General features: G+C 41.2%; 2 protein-coding genes across 2 annotated transcripts; one reads left to right on the top strand and one right to left on the bottom strand.

Annotated features, from left to right (window-relative positions):
• Positions 1 to 581: 581 nt before the first annotated feature.
• On the top strand, positions 582 to 8,287 carry skic8 (SKI8 subunit of superkiller complex). Its single transcript, XM_026175218.1, has 11 exons — positions 582 to 719; positions 1,060 to 1,109; positions 1,204 to 1,231; positions 1,940 to 2,045; positions 3,930 to 4,102; positions 5,074 to 5,222; positions 5,471 to 5,564; positions 6,550 to 6,643; positions 6,823 to 6,915; positions 7,357 to 7,435; positions 8,044 to 8,287. The coding sequence occupies exons 2-11, from the start codon at positions 1,098 to 1,100 to the stop codon at positions 8,131 to 8,133; spliced, it is 918 nt and encodes a 305-aa protein (XP_026031003.1). The 5' UTR covers positions 582 to 719; positions 1,060 to 1,097; the 3' UTR covers positions 8,134 to 8,287.
• An 875-nt stretch (positions 8,288 to 9,162) lies between these two features.
• Positions 9,163 to 16,952, bottom strand: slc25a44a (solute carrier family 25 member 44a). Its single transcript, XM_026175217.1, has 4 exons — positions 16,631 to 16,952; positions 13,917 to 14,612; positions 12,787 to 12,914; positions 9,163 to 10,911 (listed from the first exon to the last, which is right to left on the bottom strand). The coding sequence occupies exons 2-4, from the start codon at positions 14,548 to 14,550 to the stop codon at positions 10,720 to 10,722; spliced, it is 954 nt and encodes a 317-aa protein (XP_026031002.1). The 5' UTR covers positions 14,551 to 14,612; positions 16,631 to 16,952; the 3' UTR covers positions 9,163 to 10,719.
• Positions 16,953 to 16,994: the final 42 nt, after the last annotated feature.

The raw sequence follows: 16,994 nt of genomic DNA, 5'->3' as shown, positions 1-16,994 counted from the left end.
AAGTAAAGAATTCAAAAAAGGACTTGATATCAGAGCTGCTACATCCTATAGGTACAGTCTGAGTTTATTCAAGAAAAAAACATCCTTTGCCGAATATATCCACTTTCCTTTGTCTGCACATTTCCAAATTATCTGAGCTTTGCCTCTCTAATTTTGTCTCCAACCTGAACTATTTGATGTGCTCATTTCTAATATCGTCCTTGCGATCCCAATGCAAATCTGACATCTTCTACAACTTACATGCAAAGCCACATTATTGTAAGCAGGTCTCACCACTCTTAAGGGTTTTTTTGTTTTTGTTTGTTTTACTGCAAACACTATTTAAATTAACTTTAATTTCAGTTTTTACCAGGAAATGAAAAACTGGATACAAAGTCACAAATCAGATTTAGAGTATCAATTTTTCTGTCTGACTGAAAAAATGTTATCCTATGACCACAAATGACCTATTATTGTGCAAATTTTAAAATATAAATCTGCTTTGCGTTGAAATTCGTATTCAATATGAAAATAATACCCACAGTTTTTTAATTGTATGAACTTCTTCTCCGCTAGCGGCGATAGCGAGCTCTTAAGGTAGAAAAAAGTTAGGGGGGGAAATGATGCAGAAGAAGAAGTCGGCTGAAAGCGGAAGTTACATCAAATGTTATTATGGCGTCTCACATGTAGCTCTCCTAGCCTCTAAAATTTAATAAAACATTGTATAAGGGATTTCTGAGGTACGTATTATCGCTTATATTGCCGCAGTTAGCAGGTTCACACAATTAGCACATTTAGCTCAGTTTACTCAGCTGTAGCTGACAGGAAGCTGCATTTCATCGCATCGTTAAGCCGCAGTGATACAGTAACCGCTGGTAGACAGAGCTAACAGGCGTTAGCATCAGTTTTTCCTCACTAAGTTCGTTTTTCTGGGTCTTCAGAGTTGGGTTAAAGTAGTAGGACTTTAATTTTCGACTATCCCGGCGTCCAGTGTGTGCGTTGGAGGTTAAATTCATTGCCAGAGTCCATTATTTCAGAAGTTATTTTGGGTTGCTGCCACTGACTCTTATTTAATCTTAGGTTGAAGTGAGTGTAACTGGATATCCAGGACCAAAACAATGAGCACTCAAGTAAGCAGTAAATACAACCAGCCTCATACTTTGATGTTTTCTTGTTGTTTTTCTCCGCAATTAGAGTAACTCTAAATTTGTGTTTTGATTTCAGTACAGCATTTTGTTCAAGCAAGAACACGGTGAGTAAACATGCTGGGTCCCACTACGTTATGAGTTATAATATAAGAACGAGTGTTTTTTTTTCTTTCTTGACAGTGTTGCAGTCTTTATCACGTTTTTTAAACTGAAAATTGTCTGTTTTATCCAATAGGATATAGTCGTGTCATGAAAATGAGATTGTCAAGCCTACCAACAATGTCACTAAAATCTTACATAAATTTTGCCAGAAGACAGTCAGTCTGCAGCAGTCTGGGATCTTATTATTGTCTCCATCTTACAATGCTAAGCTGCTGTTGTGATTGAGCACTATGTAAATAATATTGAATTGAATATCTGCGGAATGGTTCAATGGGATCATGTTGGTAATTGCATGCAATCAGTTTCTTATATTACAATGATTAACTGTGATAAATAAGGAAAATTACACATCTGTTGCTTTCTGTATAGATAGAAATTCACATTTGGCAACCTTCCTGTTATATAGGAACAGAATACCACTCCCTCGAGTTGTGCATATTGACAAAGACTCATTCAGACTGATGGCAACATGCTGGGAGTCTGTCTGAATTGATAAACCAGGTCCCAGCTATTTGCAATTCTTCAACAATCTCTCTAAGAGTGATTGCAGTCACTCTCCCTGACACACGCACATGTAACGTGTTGTCACCGTGATAAAGCACCCCTTTGTTCACATTTATTTAATTTTTTCTGCATTTGTATCCTCTCAGCACACGATGATGCCATCTGGACAGCAGCGTGGGGTAAAAGTGAAGCAGACGGCTCAGAAACCATCGTCACAGGCTCACTCGATGACATGGTGAAAGTCTGGAAATGGTATGCATTTTATTTGGACGATACTATTGCTGATCACACGTAAAACACTGTACTAACCTTTAAAAAAAACAAAAATCAGAAGACATTTAAAAGCCAGTTTCCAGTTTGCTTAAATTCACTTTTTCTGCTCATCACTTTAAGAGCTTCTCTGGAGTTTATTTGACTTGACATGATCTAATAATCAGAGGTGGAAAAAGTAGAGACATTCTGTACTTAAGATATTTGTGTTACACAAGACTCCAGGAAAGGTTGAAGTACTGATTCAATTTCTTCTTTTCTTCTTTCAAAGTAACAAAGTAAAAAGTTGCTCTTTGGCGGATGTTTCTACCACATATTTTTATGCAAAGCTAAGTGAGCCTTGTACTCTATTAATGTAATAATAAAATATTAGAAGATGGGAATACAAACTTTAGCATGATTTTTAATTCTAATTGTGCTCAGTTTGAAATAGAAGAAAAAGAAGGAAGTTTAAAAACAAAATAGCTCTGTTTTCTGTTGCTGCTTTGTAGAGGGTGACTTTGCCTCTAAACAGGCAAATTAGCACAGTCAGGGGTTAAAGTGGGGTTTTAGCAGGTGGAGGAACCCTAAAGAAAGAATCACAACTCAAAATAATTTCTGTTGAAAACTCCAGTAGATTTTCTTAGTGTACAGGCTGTGATCAGCTGATCTGTGCTATTAGTCCTCTGTGGTTTACTGCTGTTTGTGGCTGTACACAGCTGAGTTCAACAAGATGTCAGCAGATGTTTCAAGAGTTTTCCTGGCTGATTTCCATCCTCTACACTGACACAACACCGTTTACTGTCTTTACATTAGACTGTTTAAAGTTGGTATGAAGGTAGAATTCAGTGAAGGAGTCTCAGCATCGTCAGTTTAACTTCAGATTAATCTCTACTGCCCTTTGTAGCAGAGATATACATAAGGTCACCATGAAACCAAAGCCACTGTGCACCAGACACACACTTTAAATCGTCACTGTACAGCACACAGACCTGTTTATCCTGCATTAACCTGCAGAAGATTTTCATGCAACCTTTAAATAGCACAGTTAGTCTACTTCAGTTTGTTTTGCAGCACATTTCACAATATGAAAAAACATGATGTCACATGTGCAGACTCAAAAAGTGATTTAAAAGCACAAGATCTTAAGCTTTAAATGAGCAGCCCTTACATTTAAATCTGACCTCTCTTCTTCCTCTCCTGTCTTGTCTTTCTTATTTTCTCCATCTCTGAGTGAAGTTAGCTCTCATTCAGTCCCTGTGAAGTACAGCAGCTGGACCTTGAGCTGCAACACACTGTGAGAGAAACTGCACACAAACAGTTTGTGTGTTTGCTGATTTTTGTTGAGCTGATAGAAACGCTGCATTTGAAATTACCTGACACTTAAAAGAAAGTCAGTCCCTTTATGCTCCTCTTCTGTAGGGCTAGCTAGATGCCGAATTACCCCAACCACACACTTATGGACACCTGAAGTTTTGGTGTTGTGCCAAAAAAAACCCACCACCCACTTAACCCCTGACTTTGGCACATGTCATCTCTTTTTATGCAACATCTCCTGGTGATTAAGACACAAACAGAACTGCCTGTCATGTGTCACTAATTAGTCTCAAATTTGATTTATGAAGGCCCGCAGTGACGTGAAATAATTACTAACTTCAGATTTGTTAAAGTAAAGCTAATGAGCCTGTTTTGAAAGTGTAAGGAGTAGAAAGTACAGATATTTGTTTAAAAATGTGGGGAGTAAAAGTAAAAAGTAGTCAGAAAAAAGTACTCTACTCAAGTAAAGTACAGATACCTGAAAACTGTACTTAAGTACAGTAATGGAGTATTTTCACTCCATTACTTCCCACTTCTGCAAATAATCTCAGTGTCGTGCTGTCCGTGCAGGTCAGATGAGAAGCTGGAGCTGCAGTGGACGCTGGAGGGCCACCAGCTGGGGGTGGTGTCAGTAGACATCAGTCACAATGGGGCCATAGCTGCCTCCAGCTCCCTCGACGCACACATCCGTCTCTGGGACCTCGAGTCCGGGAAACAGATAAAGTCGATGGACGCTGGGCCAGGTAAGACCTGACCTCACACACTTTGTTTGCTGCTGCCTTTTTTACCACTTGGCACTTAAGTGAGGTCACTACAGAGCAAACCGTTGCCCAGTTTGTATTCAACAAACGTGCAGAGGATGGTAGCTTGCCTGCTCTGCTGTGCAGTCTATACATGTTTGTTTAATTTTTTTTGTACACTCACCTTCCAGGAACACTTACACCCAGAAATGTCCGCTCGGTTGTGTATCTTCAGCCCAGCTGTTCTTCATGTCACTTTACATTAGTGACACTCTCTTTCACTCAGCAGGCGGTTCTATTGCAGACTTTTTCTTTATTCCCTCCTTAAGACAATTAATTTCACTGTTCTAACTCTGTTTCCTTGCTATTTTTATGAATTGATGTTATATTGATCGGATTCTTTAATGATCTTTACATTAGTGAACAAAGCGCTCGTTTGGTTAAAAGTAGACTTGTGAAAACACCTGAACCTGTGACACAACGGGGCCATCGCTGCCTCCAGCTCCCTCGATGCACGCATCCATTCAGGTCCTGTACAGATAGTGTGAAGGTTTAGAAACTGCAAGAGTACTCTTAGAGCTTTTTCCCATATCATTTTAATAAAAGTAATCCAGGCGCCAACACTTAATTGGTTCTTCCTCCATGACTTTGATAAAGTTCTCCCTTTATCAAAGGTTTGATAAAGCTTTGGGCAGCTTTTCTCACACGTAGCTCTGGAGCAGGAAATAGTTTGACCACATTTGCAGTTTGGGAATACTCTGTATAATCTTAGTTCCTGGGTTAACAGTGTAGCACACATTAAGATGCACTTTGCCAGGCTAATGTTTGATCTGCTGCTTTTGTATTTTCACTTTGATGATGTGTGAAAAAATCAGGGTTATAGTTCATTTGTGGAAATGGCAAACAAAGATTGTGGTGATGTCCAGATTTAAGCATTTTTTTTGGTTTTAATCTTTCTTTGCTCTCCTCTGTAGTGGATGCATGGACTGTGGCCTTCTCACCAGACTCCAAGTACATTGCCACAGGAAGCCATCTTGGCAAGGTCAACATCTTTGGTGTAGACAGCGGAAAGAAGGAATATTCTTTGGACACGCGAGGAAAATTCATCCTGAGCATAGCTTATGTAAGGAGCTGTAAATTCTGGTTTTGGTCAGCTCGGTGGTGTTTTGTCAAGCTCAGTCTCTGAGGGACGAGATGTCACCGCTTTAGTCTTCCAGTAACTCATCTTGATTTGCTCATTCACCACAGTGTATCCCTTTGTTTTACCTCTTAACTCATTCTTTCCAGGGCCAAAGGTTAAATGTGATCCAGTCTCATTTCGCTACAGTTGTTACATATAAAGTAATCAGTTTACTGGTCCTTGCTTCTCAGAGCCCAGATGGCAAGTATCTGGCCAGCGGAGCTATCGATGGAATCATTAACATCTTTGACATCGCCACTGGAAAGCTACTCCACACGTTGGAAGGTTGGTTCAGTCATCAGAATTCATTTTAAAAGTAACAACCAGTTATTTTCATTTCATTACTCATTTTGGATGAACTCTGTGAGTCATCATCGATTATGATGACTAACACTAGTCAGGTTATCTGGTGAAAAATAAGTGTTTATTTATTGATTTACTTTCCTGTTTGGCCCTTTTATTGCTAAGAAATTGCAAAACAAGTTTCAGAAGCCAGAAATGACATATTCCTACTGCATTAGGGTTAGGGGTACTTAGACCTCACAGGTATGGGCCTAATTTATAGCAGGGACAGTGAGGCTATATATGTCCCAGTTGCTTTCTTTCAAAGCATGGCAGTGGTGGCATCATGCTCTGGGGCTGTTTTGCTGACAGTGGCACTGGTACATTGCACAAAGTGGATGGAATAATAAATGAGGAGGAGGAATACCTCCAAATTATTAATTTACATCTCAATTTAACATCTGTACGGTCAAAAGTTGGACACAACTGAGTGTTCCAACAGCACAATGATCCCAAACACACATCAGTACTGGTTTTGGGATGGATAAGGCAGGCTAACATTAAGCCTCTGGATTGGTCTTCCCAAAGCCCCGACCTCAGCCATATTTAAAATTTGTGGACTAAAAGCAGCATTATAAGCGAGGTCAATGCCAGGAAGCCAACCAGTGAACGAAATTAATATTCAGTTTGGCTTTGTTGATTGTCAGCACTTAAAACAATGATAGAAAACACAGGAAAGCAGGATATCTCATATAGAAACGCTGGCACAAGGAATTTTCTGTTCTCTCTGGATGATAAATAAGTAAACACAGTTTAAAATTTAAAAGCTAAACATGATTAAATATTTTTTTAAATTGTGGCTAAACAGTGAAGGAAATGCAGACAGCATAGTCTTAAGAATAAAAAGGGCTTCAAAGTTTTTAAATGTATGTCACAAAGATCACCAACATGTGTGAGAACTCTTACAGAGTGTTTACCGTCTCCGCAGGTCATGCCATGCCCATCAGATCCCTCACGTTCTCCCCGGACTCCCAGCTCCTGGTGACAGCTTCAGACGACGGCTACATCAAAATATATGACGTGTGGGTTTGGGAGCTTCTTCCAGACAGCAGCTTTAACTCTGTAGATGATATATGAGTTCATTGATCCTGAAGGACATGGAGTTAAAGCTAGCGCTACTATTAAACAGCAAAGTTATGGTATAATAAAGATTACAATGCATTCTGTTTGCTTAATTAACTTTGCTGGAATCACTTCACAGGCAACACGCCAACTTGGCCGGCACACTAAGCGGCCACGGGTCCTGGGTTCTCAGTGTCGCCTTCTCTCCTGATGACACTCATTTTGTTTCAAGGTAACATGAAGCTCCTCAGATGGTAGCACAGTGCTAGTTTATATCCTGATAGTTAAAAGCTGCACTTTGTAATAAAACACATGGAAAAATCACATCTGTTATTACTTGGAGACATCGTGTGATTTAGAAGTTCTGCCTCCAGGTCAATATTTTCTGCTTCATGTTCACACAGGATAAATAAAGTGACGATACTATTCAGGAAAGAGACTTGAAACACGATGCTGTTGTGCATGTGTTTGAATATAATGGCAGATCCACCCTCATCAGTTGTACGTCAGGGATTTCAAAGTCTGTTTCCTCATTCTGCTTTCTCATGCTTTGCTCTCCTCGTGTGAAACTTTAGTCAGTGAAAGCTGTTTTTCAGTTTCCACAATGCTGAGTCAAACTGAGCTGGCCAAGATAAAATCTGTAAGATCTTCTAATTTCTGCCCCCCTTTTCAGCTCGTCTGACAAGAGTGTGAAGGTGTGGGACGCCGGCTCCAGAGCATGCATCAACACATTCTTCGACCATCAAGACCAGGTGACTCTGCGTTTTTAACGTGTTAACAATCAAATTCAAAGTAATAAAATCCTGTTACTGTCAGTTAAATCAATATGCCTGGTGTCATCCAGCGGCCCGTCACGTGACCTCTGTCTGATGGTTGAGCTGAGTGGAAAACAAATAAGCCTGGCTGTCATTAGATCTCTGGTTGATGCCTGTGGGCAGTTTGATCTGTTTTCCAACAAAGCCTTTAATAAAATAGCACGTGTCCTCAGGGACGACATCAGAGGCAGCTGCCATTATTGTTTTTGTGACGGCAAAACCAGAAAATCTACAGGGACAGTTTGCAGCCAATTAACTGCTCAGCTTTACTTTGTTCTCTGTTTAGACATCGGTCTTTTTAATCTGTTTGCTCTCTTCGGATTCATTTCTGCCTTCTGCACTGCTCAGTTAGGGTCAGACAGCATATTTTAGATATTTTTAAAGCTTGCGTACACACACATGCACTTCAGCTAAAAAACAGTTAGAAATACTGAAGTAGTGTTAAATTATAGTACAGTATACAGGGCTGTTGTGGTGTGCGTTGTCATACATATGCAGTGAAGGAGCTCAGAGCTGCCCGTTTTGATCAATCCTCCTCTCCACAGGTGTGGAGTGTAAAGTACAACAGCACCGGCTCAAAGATCATCTCAGCTGGGGACGACCGTGCCATCCACATCTACGACTGTCCCATGTGACGAGACACATCCAGGCTGAGAGAGGACCTCCACAGCTGTCAACTCAAATCACTTATAGAAATTGATAATGAAGGGAGGGAGAGATTAAAGCTGTAAATGTGATGGACTGTTTTGCACCGGCCGAGTGCGGTCAAATAAAAGGGTTGTTTTTGTATTTTGGCGTTCATCGCATTTCTTTCAGAACGGAGCGCTCTCTGTCATGAATCAGTTTCATGGCAGTGTCCGATTTGATGTGATATTTTTATTCATATATGAAACCAGAATTTTGAAACAGAAAATAGGCGTTAACAGCGCAACTGATGACCTTAAACAATCCATCGATAGATTATACATAAAAGACGAGGTCACCTTATTTGTTAGTCAAATCCAGTTGTGAAGCCTTGAGCTGAGCATTTTCTTCTTTCATCATCTCAGGGCATTTGAAACCAACTGCAACACTGCACGGTCAGTTCAGTAAGGACTTGTAAATCACGATATACCTAAAGAATAACCTGCTTTTATTGTTCTTTTTGACTAAAAATGTACAAAATTGTTGTATTCAGTAAGTAATGAGTATTAGCTCCCAAACAGCTTCTGTTTTCTCACCCAGAGCTACAGCCACCTTTTAGATATCCTTTACTTAAAATAGTATATATAGATAAAATTCTACTCTTTATGATGAAATAAAACTTTTTTCATTCATTCAATTCCATTATTCATGTGTGGAAATTTACTCATTGCTCAGTGAGTTTGGCAGCTTCATGTCAAAATCGTTGCTTTTGTTAAACTACCAAAGTGACAGACTTTTGTCAGCTCCCCAGTTCTGCTGCTGGTTGCTCACTGAAATTGGTGGATGAAATCTATGCTTCATGGACCACTATTCATCATTCATCTTGATCCTTTATCCTGCAGGTCTGACGTCACAGAACCTTCTGGCAAAAGGCAAAAAAACACGTTTGGATTGCAAGCCGACAGGAGGTTATAAAGCACCCTCTAGTGGGAGGAATTGTGTACTACAACCACAAAACAACACTGAGCCTCACCAGCCACTCCGGTGAATCCAAGTCCTTTATTACTTTTCACCAAATGTCCACAGGTACTCAGTTTTTTTTGTTTTGTTTTTTTTTACTATTCATATTTGGCAGGTAGAAGGTAAATATCTTCCATACAGGTAAAAATCCACTTTATGTGCTTTTGTGATACTGAAGGACATGTTGAGTCCACTTATTCACAGGAACACCATATTTACACTGAAAAACAATGTTTGCAAATGCTGAAAGAGTTTATTTAAAGAAAAAATAAGATAAGGGTACACAGTATCAGGTGTCGCTGAGATGTGGAGTTTTTTGGGCAGTAGTTAAGTCAATTCAAAACATTGCAGCTTTAACCGGAGCATCACAGCTTACCTCACACTCATTAAATGACCCGTGAACTCTGAAGGCATTTACATAGTTTAGTTTTTGTTTGCTGGTGTGGTGCCAATGCCTTTACTGACTGCTCTCATTTACCCAACAGCAAAATACCACCTTCTGTAACTGAACAGCAGCAGATTTGTTCCGTATAAATCGCATACAGGATTACCACAAAGAAACTACCAGATTTCCATCTCTAATGTCAAATTCAAATTTCAAAATTCAAATTTTATTTGTCACGTACACAGTCATACACAGTACGATATGCAGTGAAATGCTTAGACATGTTGGTCTAATGTTGGTCTAAAGCTCTCCTCACACTCACTTTTGCTTCCTAGAGTCAACCTACAAGAAACCAAAAGAAGCAGAAACTCTTTTCACCTTCCTGATTGGCCCAATCAACATAAACACGCATAAAATTCACAATGAAACCTGCATGACTGACTCCACAGACCAAATGTCAGCTTACTGAAAGGAGTTAAAAGTAAGCTGCACATAATTATAATAGGCCAGGTTTCACAAGGACCTCTAGACATAAATATAACTGTAACAGAACACTGAGCACATTATAGTTTGGGAATTCTAGCTTGAATTTCCACTCTTGTGTATAATCTAATGACATTTGCATGTTATTTAGGCTTAAACTCCGGAGAGATCCTTTACACTGTTGTTGTCACTGGAATGCGCTCTGGTTACAAGCTCTCGCTTTTTAGTAGAGAAACTAGGCCATTTGTCTCCAGACTTTGGCACACTGAAATCCCCCTGCAGAAATATATTTGTTTTGTTGAGCAGCTCAGTTTTAAAATATGAATTCAGCCAACATACTCCAGCTAAGGAACAAGTAAAAACCCTGATTTTTCTGCATATATAATCATAAAAAACAAAAACAGGCCATATAGGAGCAATCGAATGTAGCATTTTTACGTTTCAGTGGATTTTCTAAAAGTAACCATGATTTCCTTTTTGAAAAAGAGAGTTTAGTTTTGGCAGAAATATTGGTTTCACTCTTAACTTTAGATTCCACAGCAGCAAACAGAAAAAAAAGACAAGATAAGAAAAGCTGTAGTTCCCTGGCATACCTACAGACAAACATCGACACGTGCGCTTTTAAAATGACGCTGCTCCATGTGGCGCCTGTTGAAATCTCTGAGCTGTTGGCTGCTGTGAGGCAGACCTGCGTCCCTCCCGTCTGTTATCACCAGTGTCTGGACTCAATCAGGTCAGCTCGCAGGCTCAGTCTCTTCAGAGTCTCGTATCCGACCACAATGAGCACTGACGTGGGCGTGGAGGAAATGACGCGGGCAGACAGCCCCTTGGTCAGCCCGTACGCCCCCTCCTCCACCAGCAGCTGCTTGAATGTCCCAATAACAGACGTTCGTCCCTCCACCTTAAACAGACAGGACACATCACCTTTGCTAAGTGCAAATAAAACTTATCGTGAGGTTTAAACTCACCAAAACAACAACAAAACATTATTAATGCCTAATTTATGCTTGCTGCTGCAGTATGGACTGTGTCAGCATTACTGATTTATCAGTACAGGAGCTCACAGACTCCCAGACTATACAGAGGAACATGCTTTAACAACTTTCTGGAGAAAACTTTGAAACAAGATGCAAAGAAATTTCACAGATTTTGTCTCAGAGTAGAGCTTCTGCTCCTTCATATTAAAAGAAGCCAGTCGAGGTGGTTTGGGCATTAACTAGTAAGCCTAAGGATGCCTCCTGGATACCTCCTAGTGAGGTGACAAAAATGTGTCACACAAAATCTTTATGTTAGTCTGGTCCACATTGAACACTCAACCAGTCACCCCATAATGTTTACTAGTCTTTGTAGCATTTAGTAGAGAAAAATAAAGGATTCTGGTTACATATTTATCATACTACTTCTTCTCTCACTACTAGAAAAACTCAGTTTGGTCACACACTGTGTGTCGGACAGGGTCGTCTGCAGTACGGGGGCCCCACAGGGAACGGTTCTGGCTCCGTTCCTCTTCACCATCTACACTGCAGACTTCTCCCACAATTCCACCCAGTGCTTCCTGCAGAAGTTCTCTGATGACTCTGCAATAGTCGGCCTCATCACTGATGGGGACGACAAGGAGTACAGAGGTCTGACCCAAGACTTTGTGGACTGGTGCCAGCTGAACTACCTCCAGATCAACGCCAGTAAAACCAAGGAACTGGTGGTAGACTTCCGCAGGCACAAGCATTCTCCACTGCAACCACTGAACATCCAGGGTATGGACATTGAGGCTGTGGACAGCTACAGGTACCTTGGTGTTCATCTGAACAATAGACTGGACTGGACTCATAACTCAGACGCCCTCTACAGGAAAGGGCAGAGCAGGCTGTACCTGCTGCGGAGACTCAGGTCGTTTGGAGTGGAGGGCCCACTCCTGAAGACCTTCTATGACTCTGTGGTGGCTTCTGCTATCTTTTATGGTGTGGTCTGCTGGGGCGGCAGCATCTCTGCTGGGGACAGGAAGAGACTGAACAGGGTGATCCGAAGGGCCAGCTCTGTTCTAGGATGCCCTCTGGACCCAGTGGAGATGGTGAGTGACAGGAGAACGGCGGCTAAGCTGTCATCCCTGATGGACAACATCTCCCACCCCATGCAGCAGACTGTGACAGCACTGAGCAGCTCCTTCAGTGGGAGACTGCGGCACCCACGGTGTGGGACGGAGAGATTTCGCAGGTCTTTCCTCCCCACTGCTGTCAGACTCCATAATAAAGACTTTAACTGATCAAGCACACACATCCATACATGTGCAATAACACTAAGTGCAATAATCCTTTCTGTCATCGTTGTATTTTTACTCAGTTGTATATAGTATTTGTATTCTATTTTTATCTTATTGTATATTTATTTTATTCTACTGTATATAGTATTTTATTTTATTCTATTCTGTACAGTTGTGTACTGTATTTATTCTTATTGTATTCTAATTTTTGCCTCATAACTTTTGCACTGTCCACTTCCTGCTGTGACAAAACAAATTTCCCACGTGTGGGACTAATAAAGGTTATCTTATCTTATCTTACACTCACTGTGCACCATTTCCACATAGCCTCAGGCATTACCATGCACTAATGAGCTGGCAGCATGAAATCCATTTTATTTGGATCACACTTAAATGCATATTTGTGTTCTCGCATACAGCTCTGGGAGGTAATGTCTTGAAAAGCTCATGGATGCAGAGGACCTGTGAAACAGCTTTTAGCTTTAGTGTCACGCACAGCTGTGGGTTATCTGAGTTTACCTGGACTCTTGCTCGAACAACATCCATGGGGTTGGTGATAGTAGAGGCAGTTACTGCTGCCATCGGTCCCGCAACAGCCTGCAGAATCAGGTGGGGGCACTCACTTGGTGCTAATAGGGATAACTGCTCTGAGAACACAAAAGATACAAAGTAAACAGCGTAAGGCCAAAGTGATTCATATCCACAGGTTTTCCTGATCCAACTGTTGAAGCTGCGATCTTCATTACCAGCTTCCGGCCCACTGAAGACATCCTTCTGACTCTCTTGTATGGTTTCGTTTTTATTTTGCATACTGAGTATTAGGGCTGCACGATTTTGCATAAAATGAGAATCACGATTTTTTGGCTTAGAATTGAGATCACGATTCTCTCACGATTTTCTTTTCCAATATAAATATTTATTGCACTTATTAACTGCACATCAACTTCGTAACAGTTGAGACTGAACATAAAAACAATAAATAAACATAAAAACAACAAATGTCTCACATTTTGTTGTTGCCGCAAAATGTTGTACTGCTTGAAATTCCGTCTCCACCGTTGCTCGACGCTGCGTGTATAGAGCAGGTAGCGCAACAATAGAAAAATAGTTGCGGGACGGCACTGTGTAGCGTTTGTCTAGGGTGTTGATCATTTTCCTAAATCCCTCGTTTTGCACAGTGTTGATGGGAGCCATATCTTTGGTCAGGTGATAAGTGATAGCCTCCGTAATTTCTTTGTGCCTGCGGGAGTTCGACGTGTATAGGGAAGCGCTGTACAAGGTTCCCGTTATTGATGTTTGGTTGGTTGACCAGGACGGATTTTCTCCTGTCACTTTCTCGTCATCCCTGACGTGCTCTCCGTTGTTTTTTCCCTGCTAATTTTAGCATCACACGGCACAGCTTCTGTATCACGTGGTATAAGGCTCCGCCCTTGTCATTTGTTGAGCAGGAAGAGTGAGCGCTTGTTTTCATGCAGAGTACGTCCCGGATCAAAATGCGGTACAATCGTCATCGTCTTTTTTTTTTTTTTTTAAATCGTTGTCATTTGGAAATGAGATCGCACATAAGTATGAATCGAGATCGCGATTTTCTAACGATTAATCGTGCAGCCCTACTGAGTATTTTACATGATGCTTAAAAAGTGACCTACCTGCATAAAAATGATAAAAAGGCCACCAGAGTGCACTGTTCGGGATGTACGTGAGCAGCGATGCCACGTAGCCCCGGTAAAATCCTCTGAAGCCATCGGCAGAAAATATCTGCACCGTAATGTCACGGCTCTGTCCGAAACTCAGTTTGTGCTTCGTGGTTGCAAGACCCACTTTGGGTTTGGCCTTGAAGCGTGTCAGGTGCTCCCCTTGTCCTTGCATCATCAGATGCTGTGACACTATGTCTATGGGCACAGTGATGGTCTGAGCCACCAGGGACGCCATCCCTCCTGCCACCACAGACTTCACTGTGTTGCTGGGCGAGTACTGGTTCACATACTTGCGCACCAACTCGTAGGTGGTGATGTAACCCTGTCCCGCGATCAGGGTTAGCGTATTGACCATGAAGCCACGATAAAGGCCACGCACACCCTCCGTTCGGAGAATCTTGCAGAAGGCATCGAAGGTTCCTGAGTAGAGGCTCTTCCCCTTCTGTACTTGCAGGCGTGTGCGGATGACGCTGGCTGGGTAGACGGTGGCCCTGGTGGTCAAGGTCATGAAGACACCCAGGGAGTAAAACTTCCTCTTGTCCAGGTCCTCCCATTCGATAATCTGGATTGCACCTTTCTGCTGCATGGTGCCGGCCTGGGCAGCGACGCACCACTAAAGCTGCAGATCAGCACTGATCACCATCCTGCCTGCAAGAACCAGAACCACTCACCATTACAAGTCCTGCAGTCAGATAAGAACACATGTATTTGTTCATTCAGAATTTAGACCCCAGATTACTGATAGGAAACATAACCATTTCCTCACAATTTCATGGTGAAAAAAAACAGTAACAAAAGCTGCAACTGCATTTTGGGACGTTACTTTTAGTGTGACCGTTTCATACACTTCCACTGAAAATCAACTGAGAAGAGCTCAAACAAGTGAATATCAGGTACTTTTTCCTTTAAAAGGAGACCTATTCTACTTTTAGCCACGTGCCTCTGGCTGTGTAAGCAGCTATCCCACTGACGTGCTGTTCTAACCTTTCACCTCCAACAGGCAACCAATCAGAAGAGTTCCAAAATAAAAATACTGGCAGATGCCAGTGCGACCCCTCAGCCTCCTGGCAGATGCATCTATGTACATTTTTCTTGAGTTTTGTGTTCACGAGATTTTCAGAAAATTTGACCTCTGACCTTGACCTAGAAATTGAGGTCACCAGAATTCGAACCCCACCAAGATGTTTACTACGTGCAGCTATAATATTAAAATCCTTTTTTCTTGAGTTATTATGTTCATAAAGTTGGGTGTTCACGCCCCCCGACTGGCAGGGTGAACACAGTACCCCCTCCGCCACAAAAGGTTGTTCACAGTTCACAGGTGATTTCCTTTAAAAAATAAAATGCTGACTTTTAATGCTCTGGGAGTTTTCTTCTATCATCTTATTGTCGCATGCTACAGTTTCTTTTTTGTATTATAAGTGAGCAAGTTACACAAAAGAAGTGAGCGCACCCTCTGCACCAGGAAATAAATGTCAGTAAATCAAAACTATGTCATTTAATCCCTGCAAAGCCTGAACCATTGAAATAATTGCCAGAGAGTTCTTTTTTTTCTTTTTAAACTGGAAGGCTTAATAAACCTTCTGACAAATTTAAAAAAAATAAAAAAAATGTAAAACAATTTACATATGAGTTCTAATTTACACAGTCTTACACAATTTGTGTAAATTGCACAATCTAGCTCTGGGGGTGGGGGGGTGGGGTGTAGTTGCTTCAGAGCAGAGGTTTTTCCACAGAATTTTCGGTGATAGCTGATAACGTGTAAAAGGGAAAACAAAAAACACTGTAAATCACACCTATTTGGATGCCATCCAAGGAAAAAAATAACAACAAGACTCAAACCTGCAGTAACATAATGTCATTTTGTCAGATAAGACCAAGAGTAATCTCTTTCACTCAGTAACAAAAGATGAAGCAACTTTTTCCATTGAAAACTTTGATGGGACCTAAATTCTCATCATAGATAAACTCAACTCCTTTTGAAGCTTACATAAGAGAGAGTTCTCTACAGCAGCAGTGTAATTACTCTGAGGTGACAGTTATTTTTTTTAATGTTTATTTAATATCGACTTTACTTGTTGTTGCACATCAGCAAACAAATCTAAAATTTAAACATGAAAAATGTTTGGCAAAATGACTAATTTATATCATCTGGGCAGGTCACATTAAACTAAAATTTTCAGCAGACACATACAAAATCGAAACAAATAAACAAACACAACAAGACACAAATTAATCACATATATTACAGTATCCAAGGAGTCTGACACTAAGAAAAACAAATGGTGCCCACCCCTGTTCTAGTGCAACCTCTTAGAAAGAAAAACGTGGGAACGCCCCTGCACATAACGTCGCTTTTCTGTTATGTGACGGGGGAGCAGGGAGGGGGTAGTTAAACTAAATAGACCTATTTGCGCCATGTACACTAAGACCTAACACGACCTTACGTCCACAACAAGAGTCGCAGCACTGCCCTGTGTGAACGTCTAATCGAACTTTAACTCCTTCAAAAAGGCTGGTCGAGAAAAGCGGAAGCACGTGCAAAGGCAGTGTGCACTTGCAGTTTGTTAGCTAGCAAACAACGCTACTGATTCCATGCTGTGCGAATTCGTCCTTTTTAAAGAAACAAGGATTAAACATAATCACCCACAAACACACCAACTAACCTTGCAGGCGGTCACGAAGCTCCTCTTCCGTTGCCACTGCTGCAAACCTGAGTTGTTTTCTTAAACTCGCACGGCCTGCTCTGCTACAAGAAGGGTCATGTCTTCCGTCCATCAGTGCTGCGAACAAATGTCCTCAAACGTGATAGGTCATGACCTGTGTTCTTCCGCAAACTGTTGTTACAAATCTGCTTAAACCTCTGCTAAAGAAAGCAGGGGACGGAGAGCTGTTTGCTCTTCCAGGTGACCCCTATAGCTGGTATGTTTACGTAGTTACCTGCTTGTACGACGATGATGGTGCCTTTAGGTCCTGAAAAAAGCGTTCGAATTCCAACAAATCACACACAACCAATGAGAAATTTTTAAT

The sequence above is a fragment of the Astatotilapia calliptera genome, chromosome 7, assembly GCF_900246225.1.
Source record: "Astatotilapia calliptera chromosome 7, fAstCal1.2, whole genome shotgun sequence".
Lineage (NCBI taxonomy): Eukaryota > Metazoa > Chordata > Actinopteri > Cichliformes > Cichlidae > Astatotilapia > Astatotilapia calliptera.
This window is presented reverse-complemented; position numbering and strand designations above follow the sequence as displayed.

Coding starts and splice junctions, on each gene's coding strand:
- skic8 (XM_026175218.1), top strand. Junction 5,223..5,470: donor TCATCCTGAGCATAGCTTAT/GTAAGGAGCTGT, acceptor CTTGCTTCTCAG/AGCCCAGATGGCAAGTATCT. Junction 5,565..6,549: donor GCTACTCCACACGTTGGAAG/GTTGGTTCAGTC, acceptor CCGTCTCCGCAG/GTCATGCCATGCCCATCAGA.
- slc25a44a (XM_026175217.1), bottom strand. CDS start 14,550: ATGCAGCAGAAAGGTGCAATCCAGATTATCGAATGGGAGGACCTGGAC. Junction 12,915..13,916: donor TTTTTATCATTTTTATGCAG/GTAGGTCACTTT, acceptor TTGTGTTCTCAG/AGCAGTTATCCCTATTAGCA. Junction 10,912..12,786: donor TTGTTCGAGCAAGAGTCCAG/GTAAACTCAGAT, acceptor TGTCTGTTTAAG/GTGGAGGGACGAACGTCTGT.